Below are 22,492 nucleotides of genomic sequence, written 5' to 3' on the forward strand. Positions count from 1 at the left end.
TGTGTGTGTGTGTGTGTGTGTGTGTGTGTGTGTGAGCTTGTTGAACTTACTGATTCTCAGAGGTTTTTCTCTCATTGTGTTTGTTTTGGTAATTTCTTTAGGATTTTCTTTCTATGGAATCACTTAAGAATAAACAGTGTTAGGATTATGTTATCTGTGAATAAAGACAGCTTTATTTCTGGTTAGTCAACTTAGATAGCCTTTACTTTTTGTTGCCCCATTGCTCTGGCTAGAACATTGAGTACAATGGGAGTGGCTGTGCAAAGCCTCGTTCTCATCCCACAGGGGAGTAGTCAGTCGTTAAGGTTAGATACACTCTGAGAGCGCCAGTTCTGTTAAGGCCGTTATGGAGCCTCAGAAAAGAGGAGCCCCTCCAACCCACCTCAGCACATTGTCACATCTGGACTGAGCACATCCTCTCCCCTGTGGCCTGGCAAGGCAGTCCTGCCAGGGGTAAGTGATCAAAAGGCAGGCAACAGAGTTCAGGTCAGAGACAGCCCCCACTCCCCCAGGGCCCCCATATGAAGACCACGCTGTCATTGGCTACATCTGTGTAGGGGTCTAGATCCAGTCCATGTGTGGTCCTTGGTTAGTCCTTCAGTTTCCTCAAGCCCCTCAGGCCTGAGTTAGTTGGCTTTGTTGGTTTTTTTGTGAAGCTCCTGTCTTAGGGGATTTTCTTAGTTAATAGTTAATGGAGGAGAGCCTAGCACACTGGGCAGTGCTGTCCAGTGGACCTGGGCTGTATAAGAAAAATAGCTGAGCAAGTCAGAGGAAGCAAGCTTCTCAGCTGAGTTCCTCTGTGGCCTGTACTTGAGTTCCTGTCTCTAGCTTCTTGCTTGAGTTCCTGGCTGACTTCCCACAGTGATAGACTGTGAAAAGGAAGTATAAGACAAATAAACTCCTTCTTCCCCCAACCTGTTTGGTCAGTGATTTATGACAGCAAAAGAAAGCAAACTAGGGCAGATGCTTTGCCCCCTACTCTGTGTTTTATTTGGTAGATAATTTCAGAAGTACACAATAGCTTCAGGAACATTGTATTAGAAGATCTGTATACTGCCAAAGTTTGGTTGTTATTTTTCTGCTAGAGATTGAACCCAGGATCTGTTGTTACACAAGACTTTTACTCCTGAGATACATCCTCAGCCTTCAGTGTATCCTTATATAATTACAAACGATAACTTTTTCAACATTTCATTGTAATGTAACTCCTTTGTCTCTTATGTTTTATTTTCTAATTATCTGATAAACATTTTCCTTGAAAGAATATTATCTATCTTGTTTATGTCACGTAGTAATGTCTGTTCTCTTTGTTTACCTTTCTCTTTGTTTATCTAGCTAGGGAAGTATTACAATATAAAATATATATTGCTTTTAAGATAACTTGTTCAGTGTTTTCTGAGTGTTGGGGATAAAACCTAGGGCCTTGCATGTTCTCCTGTTTTGGCTGTTAGAAAATGAGCTGTTAGTAATCCTTAGGAATAGAAGTCAGAACATAAAGACACAACTAAAATATAGATACTGCAGATATTTACATAATAAATACTCGTGCATTAGCTAGCTTTCTGATGCTATGATGAATTGTCAAGGGAAACAGTTTATTTTGACTCACAGTGTTGGAGCTCACAGTTTAAGACTAAGTGGGCCCAGTGGCTTTGGATTTCAGGTAAGTGTGTGTGATAACAGTGATGGTCTATGAATGATGCCAATCTGCGTACCTCGCAGCCAAGAAGCACAAAGAAAGGAGAAGAGGCTAAGGTCCTTCCGCCGGGCTCTACCTCCTGATAGCTTCACCCTGGAGACCAAGCCTTTAACACTTAGACCTTGGAGGCCAATAAGTTTCTAACTATAACTGTGCCATGTATGCAAATATTTACAGTATTATTTTTTAGTGGTACATGTGTCTTGAAGAGATACATGATATATAAGAGGTATAATATGTTTTCAAGCTCTTCAATTTCTGATAATAGTTTTCTTTTGTCTATTTTCTGTCTTTGAGACAGAGTCTCATGTGTCCCAGGCTGGCCTCTAGTTTGCTGTGTAGCCAGATGATCTTGAACTTCCGATCCTCTTGCCTCCATTTCCTGAATCCTGGGATTATTAGCATGAGCTACCTTGATAAGGCATGAAAGTTTAGAGCTTCTTGCATGCTGAGCAGAATACAACCAACTGAATTACATCCCTAGTCTCTGAAAAATAATTCTTCATTTTGGATTTTTAAAAAAACTTTTCTAAAAGGAGGAGATTTTATACATAGACACACACACACACACACACACACACACACGGTTTATAGCAAGAGATTTTATCCTTAGAAATATGAAGAATGGATTATCAGTTGTTTCTTAAATTAACTTGAAGATTCTTGTCCAGAACATTTATTTCTGAAAGTCATTCACTTTTTCCTTTTGGCTGCTGCTTTTTGGTGACTCAGTGAGATTCTTTTTACTATAAAGGTTGAATCTGTTATGTAAGAACCAATTGATTTGTAAGAAATGCTAGGTCAACTACCAGTGCTTGAAGTTATACACGATTTACTTAAGGATAAATACCTCTTTGGTAAAGGCTATTTTCTTTAATGTTATATTAAAAGAAACAACTGAAATTTCTTTATGTTCCTACTATGGCAAACTTTTAAGATGAAAGACAGAATATTGTAAAGGCACTGAGAGACAATTAAATTGTTATCAATTTAGAAACGAAGACTTGAGGATGTATAATCATATTTTTTAGACAGCTTTAAATAGTTCAGTAATATCTAATATTCTATAACTCAGTTTTGTTCAGCACAGTGTAATGGATCTTCCTCTAGAATTGAATATTTTTATTCATTTGAAGTAAATATGAAAAAAATTATTGTTGTTAAAACAAAAAATTTACTGCTAAGAGCTTGCCAAAATTATATTTTCATGGAGTGCCACATTCTGTGTTGCATATACAACGAGGTCTATGTTTTTCCTCATACACATGGCAATCAGGTCCAGGAGACACATGCTTCTTTCAGATGAGTTCCAACTCCTCCTGTCCTTCCTTTTGTTTCTTTTCGATCTCTGCGTCACTGCTGTCACTGTTGCTCACTGACAAGCAGCGCTTTGGTCTTCGTGACTCATTGCTTCTAAATTCCGAAGTAACTTGCAGTGAGTGAACAGTGTTCTTAGTCTGCAGGTCTTTGCATTTCAGTCCTTCTGTATACAGTGTTGGGAGTAAGACCTCCAGTGCGCTCTGTCATTGCTCCGTTCTACCGTCTCACGGAAGCTGTCCTTTTATGAACCCGGCAGTTTAGAGAGCATGTCAGTATACCTAGAGTGTATTTTGGTCTATATCGTCATGACTTGGCAAGTCAGTCTGTTAATGCTCTATGATTCTCTTTATATATTTACCTTTTACTATAAAAAATGCAATATCCTGGCTAAGTAGTAAGTTACATGGAAATTTATTATGGTAAAATATTTTCCTCTTGAAACAACCTTACTACTTGAGAAGAAAGTTGACACATTTTGGCAATGTTTTTAGTTAGTTGGCTTCTATTTTATTATTTAATACATTTGAATCAATTTGAGAATATTGTCTGTTAAATTGCTTCCTCTCCCCCATTCTATCTGCCATGTTTTCAGCACATATTAAGGTGACACACAGTTGAATCTGGATCTGTGTCCCAGTTTGGAAAATGAGGCAGTGGCAACTGGGATGAGCTTATAGCCCATTAAGCTTTTATGTTCTATTGTTTTTGTTATTATGACTTGGAACTTCTCATTAAATACTCTAGAACTTATAGCTTTTCTTTACAGTGTCAGTGCAGTTGTCATCCTTTTTACTTTTTATTGTCGGATGTGGGTTATCTTTGTTTAGTGGAATACATTTTCTTGTTGGTTTGCCAATGACTATTTTAACAATAATATTTTATTGGTTCTCCATGACATTTGTATATTTACATGCAAAGTTGGTTGTTTTATCTTGTTTAATGTTCCCAGAAAGAGAAACTGCTCCACATATTGGGGTGCCTTGGAGATACCGTGTGTTACCGTAAAACCAGCTTTAGCTTGGAGCAAGCAGAGGCTCTACTAGTGCACCACAGGATGGCCTTTGTCAGCATTGCACTGTTCACAGTTCGCCTGCTGCAAATCCTTCTCCCTGTGGAAAAGGTAAGGGAGAGAAGGCTGGCTGCTTAAAATTTACTGAAAAGTGTAAGTAAGTGGCTATTTAATGGTGTGGAGGTGTGGTCTACTTTAGAATATTTACAAAATATATGTGGTATATAGCCCTGCATGCTGCATGGCTTGACTCTGGACACCTGACTAGAGTGATGAGAGAACGAAGAAAGGACAGACACACAGACCCACACAGAAAATTGGGGTCAGGTGGGCCATTTTCTCTGATGGAGGCACAACCTCAAACTACATCTGTACCGAGGAGGTGGGCTTATTGTATACAGCTGAACAAAGACGCAGAGTTTGCTAATTTTGGAAGGAAGTCTCTGCCTTAGTCAATGTTCTATTGTTATGAAGAGACATCATGACCAAGGTAGCTTATACAAGAAAGCATTTAATTCAGGGCTTGCTTACAGTTTCAGAGGGTGAGTCCATGAATGTCATGGTGGAGAGCATGGCAGCAAGCAGGTATGGCAGGCATGCAGGCATGGCAGCAGGCATGACATGGCATCAAGCAGGCATGGAGGTGGCAGATATGGCAATGGAGCAGTAGCTGAGAACTTATGTCTAATCTAATCTACGAGGGAGGGAGGGAGGGAAGGAGGAGGGGAGGGTGAGAGAGAGAGAGAGAGAAGGAGAGAGAGAGAGAGAGAGAGAAAGAGAGAGAGAGAGAGAGAGAGAGAGAGAGAGAGAGAGAGAGAGGAGAGAGAGAGAGAGAGAGAGAGGAGAGAGAGAGAGAGACTGATCTATGATCTAGGCCTTGCATGGCAGTTTGAAACCTTGCATCCCACCCCAGTGACATACCTCCTCCCACAAAGTCACATCTTCTAATCCTTCCTAGGCGGTCCAACCACTGAGAACTTTATATAGGAAGCAGCTTAGGTTGCAGTCATAGTGGAAGAGGAAGCTATGCTTGATAATTTTTGCATTCATGGCACTGAATCAGAGGAAGGCTTTGCAAATTCCCTCTGAGTCTGACTTGAGAAAGGCTTTGCCATTCTTAGTGTGGCTGAGGCACTGGGGTCCTAGACGTGGCTATGTCCATGTCAATAATGTGCATTCACTAAGGAAGTCATCTGCCCCTCACACACTTAGCCAAGGCTTCCTCTACTCCTCACAACTCCCTCCTTTTTGTTTCTTAAATGCTTCTGATGCAGCTTGACTGGCTCAGTGGCAGGTTTGTGTGATCTCTAAAACCTGGTTGAGGAGAGAAAACATGGTGGCCTCTGGCCTGGATGATTTGGGTTACCTTGTTTAAAAACCAGAACAACTTGAAAGCCAGTTAGAGCCTTCCCTTCCACCACCTCTTCTCAGGGTTGCTTATAAGAGCTGCTGCTGGCCTTGTCCACAAAGGCAGGAGCAGAGCCATTTCCTGAGGTGGTGCCCAACCTGCTCTGTAGTGGACAGTACTCTGCTATGAAAGGAGTCCCCACCCAAGAAGGCGTCTGCCTCCCGGGACCCTAACCTCACAGACAAGGGCGCTGGAATCCTGGGTGGGGAGGAGGCTAGGTTGTCCTGCTTTAGCTCAAGGTCAAGACCAGCTTGCTGCTGCCAAGCACAAGAGATCCCTCTGCCCCGAGCACTTCTACCCCTGGGGAAGAGAAGGCCGAAACAAAGATCTGGGCAGGCTAGCTGGAAGCCCACGAACTATCTCAGTGTGACCTGCTATGCCAAACCCAAACTTTGGAACTCTGAAAACGTAAAGAATCCTGACAGTTAGGGAGATGACAGGCTGTTCATAAGGACAACACTGCCAACAAAATCTCCTTTAGAGTACCAAAACATAACTTGAAAGTCCAGCATAATTGCTTGCTTCTTTCTGGGTTCTGCTTATCTGCTTTACACCTAGCACTTAGACATGCACTTCCTTTTCTCTCTCCCTCTTCCTCCTTCCACCCATCTCTTCCTCTTTCTCTCTCTTTGCATACTTCTCTTGGACATGCACAGTTTGGTCCTGGGAACCTGATTGGGTTGACAAAAGAATAAAGATAGGACAAGACACACAGACACATGTAAGATAAGCTGGGGTTGGGTGGGCTGTTTGTGATGGAGACACTGACATCAAGTGCCCCAGGAAACTCAATGTGAGGAGGCAGGCTTATGTATATGGCTGAACAAGGAAGGATGTTTAGCTAGGTGGGTAGGAGGTCTCTCTGGGGGTGGTGGTGGTGGTGGTCTCAGCCTGTAGTGATCTAAGAGGAAGCTGTGGGTGCTGGTTTCTGCACACTGGTCAATCTCTCCTAAATATGCATAGTTGGATCAGAGGAAGGATTTGCCAGCTCCCTGATCCTGACTGGGGAAGAACTGCCGTTTCCATGAGTGTGAGCAGTGAGGTCCTGGACATGGCTGTGCCCTGTAAACAACACCCTTCACTCAGGACGTCCTCCCTTCCTTACACCTAGCTCGTGGCTTCCCTGGCTGCCCACAATATAGTAATTTTAAGAGAGATGTAGAAAGTGAACAGCACCTTGAACAGTTTTGGCAAATCATTTGATAGAAAGGGATTTTATTTTCGCATGTTAAATGTGTTTGAGTTCTCGGCACTCATAGGCATATTCCTTCATTTGTTTACCTAGTCAGCATTTGATTTATTGCCTGTAGTTGGTTAGCAGTATTGGAGACTGGATAGAGAACTAAGTAAGAATTGGTCTCATGGAACTTAATCTTGTCTAAAGCTTGCAATTATCTAATATATGCATTTACATTCTTGACTTGCCTGGTTTCATTAAAAAAAAAAAAAGGATTAATTTTATGTGTGAGTGTTTTATCTGCATGTGAGTATGAGCCCCATTGTGCACCTGGTCCCTGTGGAGGTCAGCAGAGGGCATCAGCTTCCCTGACTAGGAGCTACAGGTGGTTATGAGCTGCCAGGAATTGATGTCAGGAATTGAACCTAGGTCCTCTGCAAGAACAAGCGCTCTTGACCAGTGAGCCATGTCTTCAACTCCTGACTTCATTACTTGATAAATTTGGGGTCACATGGAGGGCAGTCATGTCTTCAATTCTAATTCATTTCACCTTATTATTTTACTTTTGCTAAGCATGTAGCGAAACATATAAATCCCTCATGCAGATAGACAACAGACACACACATATGCATACCTGTATAACTGCTGGACCATTTAAACGAAAGGGTGTCATTACAGACACACTTACGCTCTCTCTCTGCAAGTGAGTAGCGTAGCTCTCGATGCATACCATTCCTGGTCAGGTCAGCTACTGCTTCTGTACAGTGGGGCAGAGTCCGTTACCGGCCCCAAATTCCTTGGCATATGTAATACAGCGTTCCCAGCTGTGCACAAATTACCTCCCGCTTATCACACAGTAATGCCATTTACTTTCTCCTGCTTTGACTTTTCAGAATAGATGAGCAGTGCCTTAGCACCCAGGTGTTGATCTCACGTTGATTTCTTAGCATTCTATTTTTTACACATGCTGTACTCTCAGTTGCATGTTCTAGCTTAATAACTTCAGTGGTTTTTTTCTAATGGCACAAGTGTATCTTGCCGGCTTTCTTTGGTTGCCTCCTTTTACCAGCAGTATAATTGCTTGATATTTTATTTTGTCCGCTTATCAAAAGAATTTGAAGAAATGTGTGTTTGATAGTATGAACTACCCTGATACTTGCAGGCTAGAGAGGTGGCTCAGGGTTTAAGAAGATGTAGTGCTTCTGCAGAGGACCTGAGTTCACTTCCCAGCACCATTCTGGCCAGCTCACAAGCACCTGTAACCTTAGCTCAAAGGATATGAGACTTTGTGGGCATCCACATGTGACACATAAATAAAAATAAAATCTTAAAAACATAATTGATTTGTATGGTTAATATTTGATACTCAGATATTTGTTGTTGTATCTAAGCTGTGTTGATGGTTTGAGCTAATTCTGTGGGTTCAAGTTTTAGTATGTCTTTGGAAAGTTCTTTATGCCATGGACACAATCCCTTTATAAAGCTACTTTTCTGCCCTTGATATTACTAAGCTTTCTTCTCTCCCAGTCTTCAGTGCTTTTATAAAATCTACTTTTCTATTTTATGTAATTCTTTCTTTGTAAAGTTTAGGTTTTTTTTTCAGAATATGAAATAATCTCTTACAGAATTTTAATATACAAAAGAATAAAAATTTATTTATGATTTTAAATTACTTGAGGTTTTCTTTTATACTCAAATTGAAATTATATATAAAAATTATGCATTTATGGATCTTTATTATATAGTATATATTTTCTACTTAATTAGGCACTTCATAAAATTTAATGGATACTAATATTTCACCACAAAAATGTTTTGTGAATTTTAAAGGCATTCTTCAGGAAATTAAATTTAGGATTTTTTTTTAATGATGTAAGGAGTAACCCTATGCCAAGTGTCTTTGCATATTTATTCCTGTTTAGAGTAAGTCTATTTTGCATTACTGGATCAAAGTGAACATTTAGCACATGCTTTTATTAAATATCTTGCAAGTCTACACACTTTACCATCTTTACTAGAGAATAGGTGAAATAAGTTGAACATGGAAAATATAATTGTGATCTTATATGTGGGAAAATTATTAAAAAGGAGTATGTTTGAGAAGTTGAAAAAAGTTGGAAGTGCTTAGAGCCAGTATTTCTTCTGTTTATGGCTAAACACTACTTATGAAATTATGTAGTAGTTCAATAATAGCTTAGTTAGGCCATTTAAAAATTTAAAAATTAATAGTCAAAACCATAGTCTATAAGGGCTTTGGGGTAAAGTTCTTGTTACATATATTCAGGAAATATGCAGTTGGATGCATTTCAACCTAGGGACCACTCCTTGAAGAGACAGAGCATTACCATCTCGTCACGGGCCTCTCCCTGCCCATTCGTCCCCTTATCCTCTCAGTAAACTCCTGCAGGCCTCTCTCTGCAGACCACTTTGTCTGCCTTGAAGATCATTTAATGGAACTGTGGAGTCTTCTCACCTTCTTGTCTTTTGAGCTTTATCACTACTGCTGCTTGTTTAAGCAGCTTGTTAATTTTTATTGCAAAATATTTTGCCTTATGCATATCTATTAAATGGGCTCTCATAGATATAAATATGATTTACACATCTTATTGAGCACGTATTTTTGTATATCTATTTTACTTTTTAACATTTATTTATTTATTAATATATTTTATTAATTTATTCATATTACATCTAAATTGTTATCCCATCCCTTGTATCCTCCCATTCCTCCCTCCCTCCCATTTTCCTCCTACTCCCCTCCCCTATGACTGTGACTGAGGGCGACCTCCTCCCCCTGTATATGCTCATAGGGTATCAAGTCTCTTCTTGGTAGCCTGCTGTCCTTCCTCTGAGTGCCACCAGGCCTCCCCATCCAGGGGACGTGGTCACATATGGGGCACCCGAGTGTGCGTCTCTGGATACATGTGCCACGGTGGCTCAGACTGTTACTTGTGGGCATTGGCTCTCTGTGCACTGTGGGTCCTGAGGACTGAGCTCAGGTGGACAGACAGGTGGCAGGTGCCTTTACATACTAAGCCGTCTCAGTCACCCTGACTATTAATGGTAAAATCTCACACACCATTCAGGTATTCTATAGTGTAGCTATTATAAAAAATGTAGCCTATTTTAATGAAGGTGTGTCGGTTAATGCATTAAAGATAATCTTAGAGGGCACCAATATGCATTAATAGACCATTTGGAAATGAAAACAAAGGAACATCCTCTTGGATTAGTTTAACCAAGTGTGAGTCCAAATTTTAATTCTCCTCTTGTCTTTCTGTGCTCTTGCCTGCTTGTGGTTTGTAGCTATTGGTCTATCTATCCTCTGTCTGTTGTGTGCGTGTCTGTGTCTGTTGCCTATAGTTGTGCCTGTGCCTGTGTCAGATGTCCGTGTGTCTGTGTCTGATGTTTGTCATGCCTATCCTAACAAAGAGCTTTTCTCTGTATTTATTGAGCAGTGCAGGAAACAGCATGGGCTAGGAATAAAAATTCTTTATAAGTGAGTAAGTTATTGACCCCGAATAGCACTCAGTAGTGCAAACAGTTATCAATCTATATCCACAGGTTGCTTTTAATATTTATAGTGAATATTTATTTTAAGGTTGCTTTCAACCTACTATGTGCTTTCATCAAATGATTACCACAACACAACACATTATTATGGATTAGGAGCATACAAGAGTGTGTAACTTAGGACTCACACTGCACTTAGCTTGTACAAGCTGAGAACATGGAAAGTGCAGGGCATAACATGCTTGGTGACTTGTTCAAGTCTGGCTGAGTGCATAGTAGGGCAGCAAGTGAAGCACGCAGTCTTACATGATCCCAAGACACATGATAAGTGTGATGGCAAGGCCTTGAAAAGTTTACATTCTTTGAAGTCAAGAGATATTTTCAGAAAAAAATGTATCACCACAGATGGCATAGGAGACCATGACAACTAGAGAATTGCTTTCTGTGCTTTTTTTGTTGGCCTTAGTTATTAGCCATTTTTAGTTTTGTTCCTAGAATCTTGTGGAGAATATAGTTTTGATTCTATTTTCTAATAATATTTAAGATATATAATATATTGCCATTGTTTTTTTCTTTGTTTTTCTGAAGATAAATCATATTTGTAATTTTTCATAGTACATTTTTAACTTACAAGTTCACTAGATCAGTTTTAGACATTGCAGGAAATTATAGTTAATGTTTTTATAGGTTACTTGGTTATAGTTGCTTTAATTAGCCCAGTACTTTTATTTTATTTTATTTTTTGAGCTGGAGAGATGGCTCAGAGGTTAAGGACACTGACTGCTCCTCCAAAGGTCCTGAGTTCAATTCCGAGCAACCACATGGTGGCTCACAACCATCTATAATGTGATCTGATGCCTATGGCCTGCACATGTACATGCAGGCAGAGCACTGTATACATAATAATAGCCCAGTACTTTAAGTGGCATCTAAACACAAATGCTCTTCCTCCATCACTCCTCATTTCTCTCGTTTAGAAACATGAGGTTTTGCTGCCCCCTGCCTGTGAGGTTTCAATAACAACTGGAGAGGAATTTGAGCCATGTTCACAGTGGTTTTCCTTTTAAGTTGATATTTTTTGATTGATAGTAACTTTGTAGCGTATTCATATTTTGTTAAAATATTAATAATCTTGTGAAAGAGTATTTTAATTGGATGAACTAGACTGGGAAATAAGATAAAGGTTATTTCACTTGAAAAAATATTTGGCACAGTGGATGGGGAGTGAGGGCGGGGAGGGTGGAGGGGTGGGGGGGCAGGGGAGGTGCAACTGAAAATACTTGCCCTGAATCAGAAGTAGAAGAATCCAAGATCCAAGTGTATTTTAGGTATATACTTGTATTCTTCTCAGCTTGCAAGCAGAAGTAAAAGTGAAGAGGCCTTCACACAACAGGTCTTTTGGCCTTTAATGATGTGTGCAAGGCCTCATAGATGCTGCTGACGGCATGACTCAGGGCAGCGCATTTTGAAGTATGATGTGCAAACACCTCCTAGAGGTCTTGCTAACCCAGTCTTTCATGTTCTGACTCATTAGGGTAGGGCCCAAAGGGCAAGCTTTCTTGTCCTCCACACCTACTGTTGCTGGGGACACAGGGCCTGGGCTTGCTGGGCAAGCACTGTGCTACTGAGCTGCATCTCTAAACTGGAGGTCCCTTTTCTAACAGGCTCTTAGATAATGCTGTGCCATGCAAAATTAAATTTAGCATCTTTTCACAGTGTTTAGAGATGTTGATATAACAGAATTTCTGATACGAATATGCAGAGTGAAGATGTCAGAGTTCCTCCTTGAGGGAAAAGGGGAAAAGGAAAGAAATGAATATTCATCAAGTACTCTGTACTCTGTTCTCTGCTCAATGCTGAATTCAAACCCAGCTATTATTTTTCTCAATAGAGTTAGACACCACTCCTTTAAACAGAAATGTAGTTACTGTGGAGTTAGACCCTCTAGGTTATATTATTTCGGCACAGTGTGTTCAATTCTCCTTTACTGGTGTTTATCTTCCTTATTCTTTCTTCTTTAGGAGACTGACCTCATAGAACATCCTCCCTTATGTGGTTTTTAAATATGATGTTCTTGTTTATAGTTCTAGGATTTACATTTCCAGGCAAGCGTGCACATACATAGTTCATGTCATACACATGTTCTGTATCTCTAGTGTTCCATTCAGTGCTCTCACGTGGGTAGTGTCTCTCCAACTCCCCACCTCAGACCTACTTCTTTGCTTCATAAGTGTTTTCTCCCTATAGACCTTGTGATTTCAGTAAAGAGTATATTCAGTTAAAGGTCCAGTCGTTAAGCGTTTCTCCAATGTGAAGTGCCTGAGTTGAACCCAGTGTCCTGTTTGGTCTGTGCTATCACAGTAAGCTCTGCATTGGTCTGTCTGTTTTCAACCTTTGAATTTTACTCTGTGTTCACTGCAGTCTCAATGCTTGCTTGCATCCTGTCAGGGGTTCCATCGGGGTGCAAATCCTTAAGGAAGATCAAATCCTCAGTTGATCTGGTTCATCTCCATCCCTAAGCACTATCTGTAATGGCCTACTTGGAGCTTGTTTCCCGTTCTGATGTCTGTTTCACGACTGGTGCAGGTGACTTACTGTGTAGGAGCGTCTGGGAGGAGGGAGCGTCTGGGAGGAGCGTCTGGGAGGAGGGAGCATCTGGGAGGAGCGTCTGGGAGGAGGGAGCCTTAGTTGAAGAGCCGCCTCCTCCACCAGATTAGCATTTTCTTGAAGATGATTGTTGTGGGAGAGCCCCATGCAAAGTGGACCATGCCACTTTTGGGGCAGCTAGTCCTGAGGTGTACTTAAGGAAACTGAGCAAGCTATGGAAAACAAGTCAGTACACAGTATTTCTCTGTCATCCCTGGTTCAGTTCCTGCCGTCAAGTCCTCACCTGGGTTTTCTTCGGTGATAGTTTGTAATTGGTAATCCGAGTAAACTCTAACCCCCTCTCACTTGGATTTGGTTATGGTGTTTATCAGAGGAATAGAAAGCAAACTAGGACTGCAGTGTCACTTACAGAGCAATACGCTGCTTCAGAGCAGTCGCCAGTGTCACTTACAGAGCGACACGCTGCTTCAGGGCAGTCGCACCCCCACCCATTCCACATCACTCTTCTCTCTCTTTCCGATCCGGGCTTAGTTTTTTATTAGTGCTCCCAGCCACACCTGACATCTGTGAATGCATTGCTTACTCTCTGTCTCCTTCGGTGGAATGTCAGCTTCATTGGGAGAGATTTTGTTTTGCTTCTGCTGTGTTTCCAGGATGTGGTACAGTGTCCAGCATGCAGGGAGGCAGAGGGAAGGCCGAGGTAATATTTGTTGAGTGAACTGTAGGTGAGAGGGTGTGTCGTGAGGGTTCTTTTGACTCTCTAATAGCTGCTTTCTTAAGCATCTATGTTTTTCCACGGCTTTAACTTAAAATTTGATTCCTTTATCTTTTGATCTTTGTTTGACAACTATTGTTTAAATGATCCAGCTCTTAATGTTAGACTTTCAGAAAAGTGATGATTATTGTTAAAACAGGATGTCCATGAAATAAATAATGATTAAATTAAGTAATAAAGACAGTATTTCAGCCATACTATTTAGCCTGTGGAATGATTTTTCTTTGACATTGACTAAACTACATTTTATTTTTAAAAGTAATACTTAGAATCTTACCATGAGCTATAATTATTAAAAATTAGTTATAGTTTTAAATCCATTGACTTTGATTATAAAATATATAGAATAAGTCTGTCTTCCATTAAGTCTTATGGGACTGTTTGAAATATTATATTGAATTTCCTTGCAAAAAAAGCATAGTTTAATATTTGCTCAAATAAACCACTTTGGAATTGGGTTAGTGTTGTACTATTTCATGTGTGGTTAGTGAGCCCTGCACTGCATGCTCCTTTATGTCAGAGGACACGTTTGTGTCCTCAGGAGTGAGCTGGCTCAGTCTTACTTCAGAGCGGAGGTGTAAACAAGGGCGGCAGCTCTGGGTATCGGAGGGGGAAGGTACCCAATTTTCCATATTTGCACTGAGACAGTCTAGGCAGAGAGAAATTGCTCTGGATAAAACAACGAAGTAGATGATATGTTGATATTTTAGGAAGTACAATTTTGTCTTGAAAAGGATAGGTTTTTGATAGAGAATTAATAAGAAAGAGACTCAACTTAGAGCATACAGTTTGTTTCTAAAAAAGCACTTTAGAAGATTATTAACTTTTTTTTTTTTTTTTTTAATCAAGGCGAGTGAGTTTTTGCCGGAGTCTGTGTCAACAGCACTATTCCTTGTCTCTTTGGACATGCCTATTTCTTTGGAATATCCAGAGATTCATGACGCTGTTGTGGCTTATTTGGAACAGCTGGATTCTAAAAACTACAGCATTTATAAGCGAACTGCAGAGACTGTTTATTCAATTGAATGTGCCTGTAACTTCCTATCTGATGTGGGGAAAGAGGTAAAATATTTTGCAATTCTTTTAAATATTTTTGGTGACGTGCTTAGAAAAATCTAACCTATAATATTCTAACTGATAGACATTCAACAAGTAAATTTCTTGTTGATATTTGATAAAAATGTGATACATTTTTTATTGAATGTGTATATAGTATGATTAAAATAAGGATGTAATTTGTACAAAAGCAACACAGAGACAGTAGCATCCTGAATAGTGTATGTTCATAGAATTAGTGATTTCAGAAAGTGGTAACCATTATGTCTTACAAAGTACCTGGATAAATGTCTCATAGTGTGGGAACTGAGTGGTGATTGATTTGATCAGAATTATGAGAGTTACATTAATGCATACTTAGAGTTGTAGATAAAATTTTGTTTTTATCTTTTATGACAGTTACTACATGTTTTTATGAAGAACCCATTATTTTTGTAGCTGATAATCATATTCTTGTTATTATGTGTAAGACAGTGGGTGTCTTAAAGTATAATAGCCAAGCAGTAATTATTTCCACTTATCTCATTTAAAAATATTGTTGAAACATAGCATATTATACTGAAAGGCCAGTGGATCGCACAGATGGGTCCCGGAGATGACACTCCCTTGGATAGAAGCATAAGTAGCACCTCAGAATGTCTAAGTGGGTCCTGAAGGGCATGTGAACAGTTCTGACTCCTTTTGAGGGTATCTGTCAACCTTGTGTTTATAATTTTCCTTTACTTATTCATTATGATTTTTTCATAATTTTGCTGTATTTCCTCTCTTACCACCTTTCCCTGTACTGGGATGGACTCTCAAGCCTTGTACTTGTTAGGTTAGCATTTCACTGCTGGAGCTGAACTGAGCCTCCAACCCATTTTGTTTATTTTGCTGTTTGTTTTTCTAAATTGATCAGAGTAGCCTTGAGTTTGTTTTGTAGTCCTGTTGGGCCTTACACTTGGCCCCCTGCCTCAGCCTCCTCAGCAGGTGGGATGAAGGTCTGAGCTACCTGGTGTGGCCCTTTTTTGTGTGTGTGTGTCACTTCTTGATGCCACTTGCTTCCTGTTTCTTCTTTTGCAATTTTCAATTGCATCTTTAAGTGGCCATTTTTGTGCGTTCTGCAGTCTTTTGTCTGTGTACATTTAGGTGCCTTCTTGTTTCCAGAACTTGCCAGGATGATAGGTGAGAAAATACACTACTCTTTTCGTCACAGAGGTCACAAATGAGCAAAGGAACCCCAAATAATGAACAGTCTGAGGGGACATTTCACTAGGATTTCCCCTACTCTTTGCCCTCTAGGTTGATATTTTTAGATTGAGTCTTCAGAAATTGGACTTAAATGCAAACATGGTCTCTGAATTATTTAATTTCTTGAAAATAGTTAGTTAACTATGAGAATTTTAATCTATATGAACATCGTATTTCCTATCTTTTTTTTCTCTTTTATTGCAGGGAGAAAAGAATCTCCTAGAATTAGTGGAGCTGGCAGACCAAGCCTTGCGGAGCTTTCCCTATCATCAGCATTCCCCCCTGATAAAGGAAATCATCCACATTTGCTCAAAGATGTAATGTTTCCTTTTTAACTGTGACAATATTAATAAAGGACAGTGTGTGGATGCTCATGGGTCCATGTGCATGTGTGGGGATTGGATGTGTGGCATGCATATACATATTTAGGAATAACATGCATGAACGTGGGTATGTACGCATAGGAATAATATAAATGAAACTGAACTTACACGTTTCCTACTTTAGTTTAAATTGCTTTATGGGTTGCACTATTAAATTGTATATCTTCATGAAGCTAGTTAACTGCTTTATTCAAGAGTCAACTTTAACAATGTTGTGCCTGTAAGAAAAACGAGTAGTTCTTGGATTTGTGTGCATTTGTAGTGTCCCTGTCAACTACTCAAACAGTTATTACTTTAATAATTCAAGGTTCTGGGTCACATTTATAGGCCCAATGCTCAGGACACAGAAGCAGGAGACACACTTGGAGTTCAAAGTCGCACTTACTGCACAGTCAGACCTAGTCTCAAAAAACTAAACTCAAGACAGAAATAATTCCCCAAGTTTAAGATTTCTTTTTGATAAATGTTATAAAATTACTAATTTTCTTCAACATATTTTTAGAAAGCATTATGCATTGGTCAGTTTACTTTGAGATGTTAGAATGGACCTCTATGATAAATCCCACAATATGCCAAACATTTGAATTATATTTTATTTTTATATTTTTTGGTTTTTTTCGAGACAGGGTCTCTCTGTGTATCCTTGGCTTTCTTGGATTCTTTTGTAGATCAGGCTGGCCTTGAACTCACAGCAATCCGCCTGCCTCTGCCTTTCGAGTGCTGGGATTAAAGGCGTGTGCCACCATGTCTGGCCCGAATTTTATTTTTTTTAAATTAATGTGTATGTGTGTGTAATATGGGTACACACATGCCGTGATGTGTGGAGATACGAGGATGATTTTGGGGAATAAGTTCTCTCTTTCTGTAAGATCTGGGAATTGAACTCAGGTCATCAGGTTTGTGTGATAAGCACCTCTACCCTCTAAGCCATTTCACTGGCTCAAGTCCAGAGATTTTTTTTAATTAAAATTTTTATTTATTTATTAATTTTTGTATGAGTTCTCACTAAGAAGCCTTGGCTAGCCTGGAACTTTCTATGTAGTCGAGGGTGGAACTTAGTGATTTGCCTGCCCCTGTGTCCTGAGTGCTGGGCTTGAAGGTATGTGTCACCATGCCTGGCTGCAAGTGTGAGTTTTTAAGGATGCGCCCATTTTGTTTCTTTCTCTCTATCTTCTCTTTTTTAAAAATATACTTTATTAATTTATTCGTATTACATCTCAGTTGTTATCCCATCCCTTGTATGCTCCCATTCCTCCCTCCCTCCCATTTTCCCCTTACTCCCCTCCCCTATGACTGTAACTGAGGGGGATTTCCTCCCCCTGTATATGCTCATAGGGTATCAAGTCTCTTCTTGGTAGCCTGCTAGCCTTCCTCTGAGTGCCAACAGGCCCCTCCCTATGTTCTTTAGAGAGAATATATATATATATATATTCTCCAGTATGCCTGGAAAGTTCATGCTAATCTCACTAATTAAGGAAAGATGTCACATAAAGGAACTGCAGCAGGAGGGGATCTCTTCCAACCTGCTTTGTAATCCACTGTTGGCATCCAATATTTTGGCTGTTTTCCTTTTTCCCAGCTGGAAGTCTGCACAGGCCAGTCCATTGCTCCAGGGAGAGAGTCAGAAGGTATTTCTCCACATGCTGGCTCACCCAATGCTACAGGTGAAGGTGGAGACTTATCAGTGCTGCCTGGAGATTGTGAAGGTGGAGTTTTCTTTTGCTTGTTTTTGTGTTAGCGCTAAGAACTGTATTCCATAAGTAGATGGTGGTCATTAGTCAGCTCTGAGAAGGTTGCACTATAGATCTAACAACTAGATCTGCAGGTGTAACGAGTGTTTGCAGTTTTGCCATTCTTCATTCTGATCTGTTTTCACATTAATAGAAACACTACTACGGTTCCACAGCTACTCGTGGTGTTGGTGTCTTCCCATCTGTGCTTTTATTATGTATGCTTACTATAGTCCTTGCATGCCTTTATAAATTACACGTATTGTTTTGTGCATCTAAAATAGAGTTTCCTACTATACAAGTTTTTGCCAAGTGTTTCGTTTATCTGAAGGATTTGAGATCTACATAGGTAGTTCATCTTTACTATTATAAGTTTAGACTTACTTCCTTTTCCTTAATGATGACTATTCAGGTTGAATCTCCTTTTTACTGAACCAAGGGTTTTAATCCTCAGTGCTGGGATTTTTAATCCATGGTGCTCAGGTGGCACTGTGCCTATCTGAGGTGATTTTAAAGCTATAATATTGGTAGTATATTTAGGAGATGGCCATAGAAGGTTTACAGAGGGAATTACTACATTTATGGATGAATAAAATGAAGCTCAGGGAATTGTGTGTATCTTAAGGAAGTGATAGCTATCTTTAAACATTGAGGCTGAAGCGTTACCTGTTAAAAGTTTAAAGTGGTTTTTTTTTGTGGCAATAATAGTTAAAAATAAAAATAATATATATATGCATATAGGTATGTATGTGAGATCACATGTGTATCTTTTGACCTGTGAATTGTTAGTAGTTGTAAGGACAGTAATTTGCAGTATGAAAGAAGTTGAGTTTAGGTTTGTGACTCATTATTATGTGTGCTTCCACCTATTGTAGTTACATTCTATTAATATTCAGGATTACTTCTGCTCTCTCACATTAAATAGCTTCTAGGAAAACATTTTCTTTTATACTTGAGAAAGGATTTAATGTTTCCTTTTTTCATATGCTTCTTCATGTATTTTTTCCCCAATACTTTTTCTTTCTGTCTTTTTTATTATTTGAATTTTGTTTTTCTTTTAAAAGCCTCAGTAAATGAAGTCACAAATTAAACACATCAGGTTTAAGGTTTTAGAGTTTTGTCATATCATTTATATCTGTTGACATTTAGAGGTTATGATAGTTTGGTTGTTTGTGAAGACTGCTCTTTGAGCATTATATAGCCCGTATAGATTTTAAGTTAAGTAGAACATCTAACTAGCTAAAAAACTTTTCAATGATGTGAAAACTAAAATTGGAAATATATTATAAATAGAAGAAAGAGGACTCTTAGAAAAATCATTCACTAATTTCAAAATATTTGTATTATTTTACAGGAATGTTTAGGTGTCCATAATGTCACTAAACCTGTATCTTCACTTTGTAGTGGAATTCATTTTCTGCTTCATCCAAAAGTTCTGTATGAAATCTCTGCATTTGGTATTCAAGAACCCAACCCTGAGGTATAATATGTTAAAAATACGGGCAAAAGATTACTCTATCACGTCAGAGAGATGCTCTGATAGAACTGAACAGCCTGATGAGAAGCTACAACGAAATGTGCACTTGATGTATTAGTTCAGTTCTGATAGCATTTATATAAAAAGAAATGTTAGCTAATCTGGGTGAATGAAAATTTAGAATGCACTTGATCCCACAGAATCAGCTCAACGTTTTACTTACATTTCCTCTTAGACATAGGGAGCTGCAGAGTCATTGTTACTTCAGGTAAACTAGCAGAAACCAGTCAGGGAGAGGACTCACAGTACCAGCGTATAGATGGTGTGTGGCGAGGGGAACAGTTCCGCTGAGAGGACTTCCTGGCTCATCTCATGGTATGGCCGTGTCTGTTGTTGAGCAGGTGAATGCTGCTGCCAAGGCCATTCTGTTGTATCTGCTTCAGGGACGATTGATGATGACAGCACTGACCTGGAACAAGTTTATCGAATCTCTCTGTCCTGTCATGCCAGTGCTACAGGTACTCTGTGCAATTCATTTTTATGAGACATTTATCTTCGGCTGGTTGTCAGTGATGTAAAAGCATGCAAACAGCAGAGCTGGCGCAGTGTGAGAAAGATGAAGCGGAGCTGTGAAGGCACTGGGGATAAGTGAGCAGGAAGTGGGCGACTGTCTTGTCTCTGCCAGAAGCTTAGACAAGGATAGCTAATTTGCCCGTGTAGACTTTACATATCTGGGTGGGAGGTCAAAAAGTACTGACTGTGCAAAATAGAGCTCAACCTTTTATAAAGGCTTTGAGGCAAAGCCAGCAATCCTTGTTAGGCAGACGTTGCATAATAGGCTGGCCGCATGAATTCTATTTGTGCATGTATTTAATTAGAGTAATACTTTGATTAATGAGCTTCTAGGCACAAAGTTTTCTTAAGCAGTCCTTCTGGGCATTGACAGAATGAGGGAAGTTTAGGGTCCTACCTCCCTTGGATGGAAAGGCAGAGCTGAGACCCACAAACCTTTACTTATTTTAATTAAGTTTTATTTATGTGTATATATGTGTTTGTATGAGTGTATGTATGTGTGGGTACCCATGGAGACCAGGAAGAGGTGTCAGATCACCTGGAAACGGGGTGATAGTCAGTTATGAGCTGGCTGATGTGGGTGCTGAGAACTGAACTTCAGTCAGAAGTGCTCTTTACAGCTGAACCGTCGTCATCCCTCCTGTCCCAGGGTTGTTTGGTTCTAAGTATGTAATTATCTTTATCTTTGAAACTGAACAACTGTCAAATTACTATAAAATATATTGTTTCCATGATAAAAAATTCACATTCAAAAATATATTTGTATGTATTACATAGGACCCTCTTGTAGGTGTCTTGGTGTGGGATAAGATACTCTGCTCTAAAATCTCAGGTGGCTTGTCTGAGAAAGGCAAGGTTTGCAGCTGGCTCACCTGTTAGGAAGGATCAGAATGTGGAGAAAGCTTTTGTCTAGTGTCATGAAGAAAAGTGACTTTTATTTATCCTTCCCTTCCACAGTTTCCATTTCAGTTTTTTTGTTGTTGCTGTAACAAGCGTCTTGGCCATAAGCAAGTAGCAAGAGGGAGGGTTTATTTGCCTTAAGCTCCCAGGTCACAGCCCATCATCAAGGGGGTCCATGGAGGGACCATGGAGGAGTGCTCCTCTGTGGCTGCCCACAGTGGGCTGCACCCTTCTGCCTCAGTGACTAATCAAGACAACCCCACTGACATACCCACGGGCAGATCTGGCCAATGTAGTACTTTGGTTCAAGCTTTCTTCTCAGAAGACTAGACTGTGTCAAGTTGACAGTTAAAACTTAGAAGGACACCTAAGAATGAGCTTCAGAAACATTCTCTTTTCTCACTTTCGTGTTCTCCACACTGTGTTACTTGGAGTAAAACAATTATGTACAAGAAATGGCTGTAGTTTACTGGAAACAGACTACAACTTCCTATGGACAGTGGTTATCTGTTCTCAGTGAACACATAGGTTTTAGTCTGTTTTCCACATGGAGTTCCTGTAGCACTCCTGCTTTGTTCTGTTTGGAGAGCACTAAAGATCTGTCAAGTGTGTCAGGTATGGAGGTGCTACTGCTGGGATCTTGGAAAACAGGAATATCAGCATATTTTCCTTAAAATGTACTTTAAAATTCTATTTTACTTTTAATTTAGTTTTATTTTAGCCCTTTATTTCACATAGGTTATTTTCAAAAGAGGCTCTGTTATTTAACTGACTTAGAAAGAATTAATGAATTGCATGACGTGCCTGTATACTTACTCTTATTTTCAAGTGGAAAACTTAATAAAACAGAATGATAGTTTCTCTTAAACAATTTTTAGGGCCATGCTGATACAGAAGGTCCTTTAGGCAACTGCATTCTCCTTCTAAGCAAAGCAAGTTCTGAGCCTGGAGAAGGCATTCTCCCCTCTACTACCCGGCTGAAGTCTATCCTGCGACTTCTGCTAGTGAAAAAATCTTCGTGAGTACAGGAGGAACAGTCTTTTATATTTAATTAGTTTACTTAAAATGTTTATTTTATTGCTTTTTTATTTTATATGTATAAATGTTTTGCCTGCACATATTTCTGTAACCCACATTTGTGTGTAGTGCTCTAGAGGGCAGGAGAGGCCAGTAGACCCCTGGTACTGGAGTTAGGGTGGCTGTGAGCTACCATGTGGGCTCTGGGAAAAGAACAGCAAGTGCTCTTACCTGGGGAGCCGTTTTTCTAGCCTGAGCAATCTTAAACTTTTTACTTTTAATAATGGGTATATATATATGTATGTGTCTGTTTGTGGTATATATGTATTTGTTTGTGGTATACATGTGTATGTGTCTGCTTGTGGGTGGCCACGAAGGCCAGAGGCACTGGATCTTTTGAGAGCTGGAGTTAAAGGCAGTTGAGAGCTGCCTGTCTTGGGTGCTGGACTCAAACTGTGTCCTGTGGACCAGCAGTAAGTGCTCTTAAACTCTGAGCCAGTTGTCCATCCACAGACATTATTTTCAGACAGATAATTTTGTTTTCCCTGAAGATAGAGAACTTTGTGGAAATAAAGCACTAAAGGAGCGAAAGGAAGAGACCCTGCAGATGTCTGTGCA

General features: G+C 39.7%; 1 protein-coding gene across 1 annotated transcript in view; it reads left to right on the forward strand.

Annotated features, from left to right (window-relative positions):
• The window catches only part of Rttn (rotatin), a 246,542-nt gene that overhangs the window by 18,180 nt on the left and 205,870 nt on the right, over window positions 1-22,492 (forward strand). Inside the window, 7 exon segments of the mRNA XM_051163892.1 lie at window positions 3,969-4,139; window positions 14,358-14,570; window positions 15,999-16,111; window positions 17,757-17,883; window positions 19,262-19,387; window positions 19,786-19,902; window positions 21,736-21,875. Of these exon segments, the coding sequence (XP_051019849.1) occupies window positions 3,969-4,139; window positions 14,358-14,570; window positions 15,999-16,111; window positions 17,757-17,883; window positions 19,262-19,387; window positions 19,786-19,902; window positions 21,736-21,875 (1,007 nt within the window).

This window comes from Acomys russatus, chromosome 20 (assembly GCF_903995435.1).
Source record: "Acomys russatus chromosome 20, mAcoRus1.1, whole genome shotgun sequence".
NCBI lineage: Eukaryota > Metazoa > Chordata > Mammalia > Rodentia > Muridae > Acomys > Acomys russatus.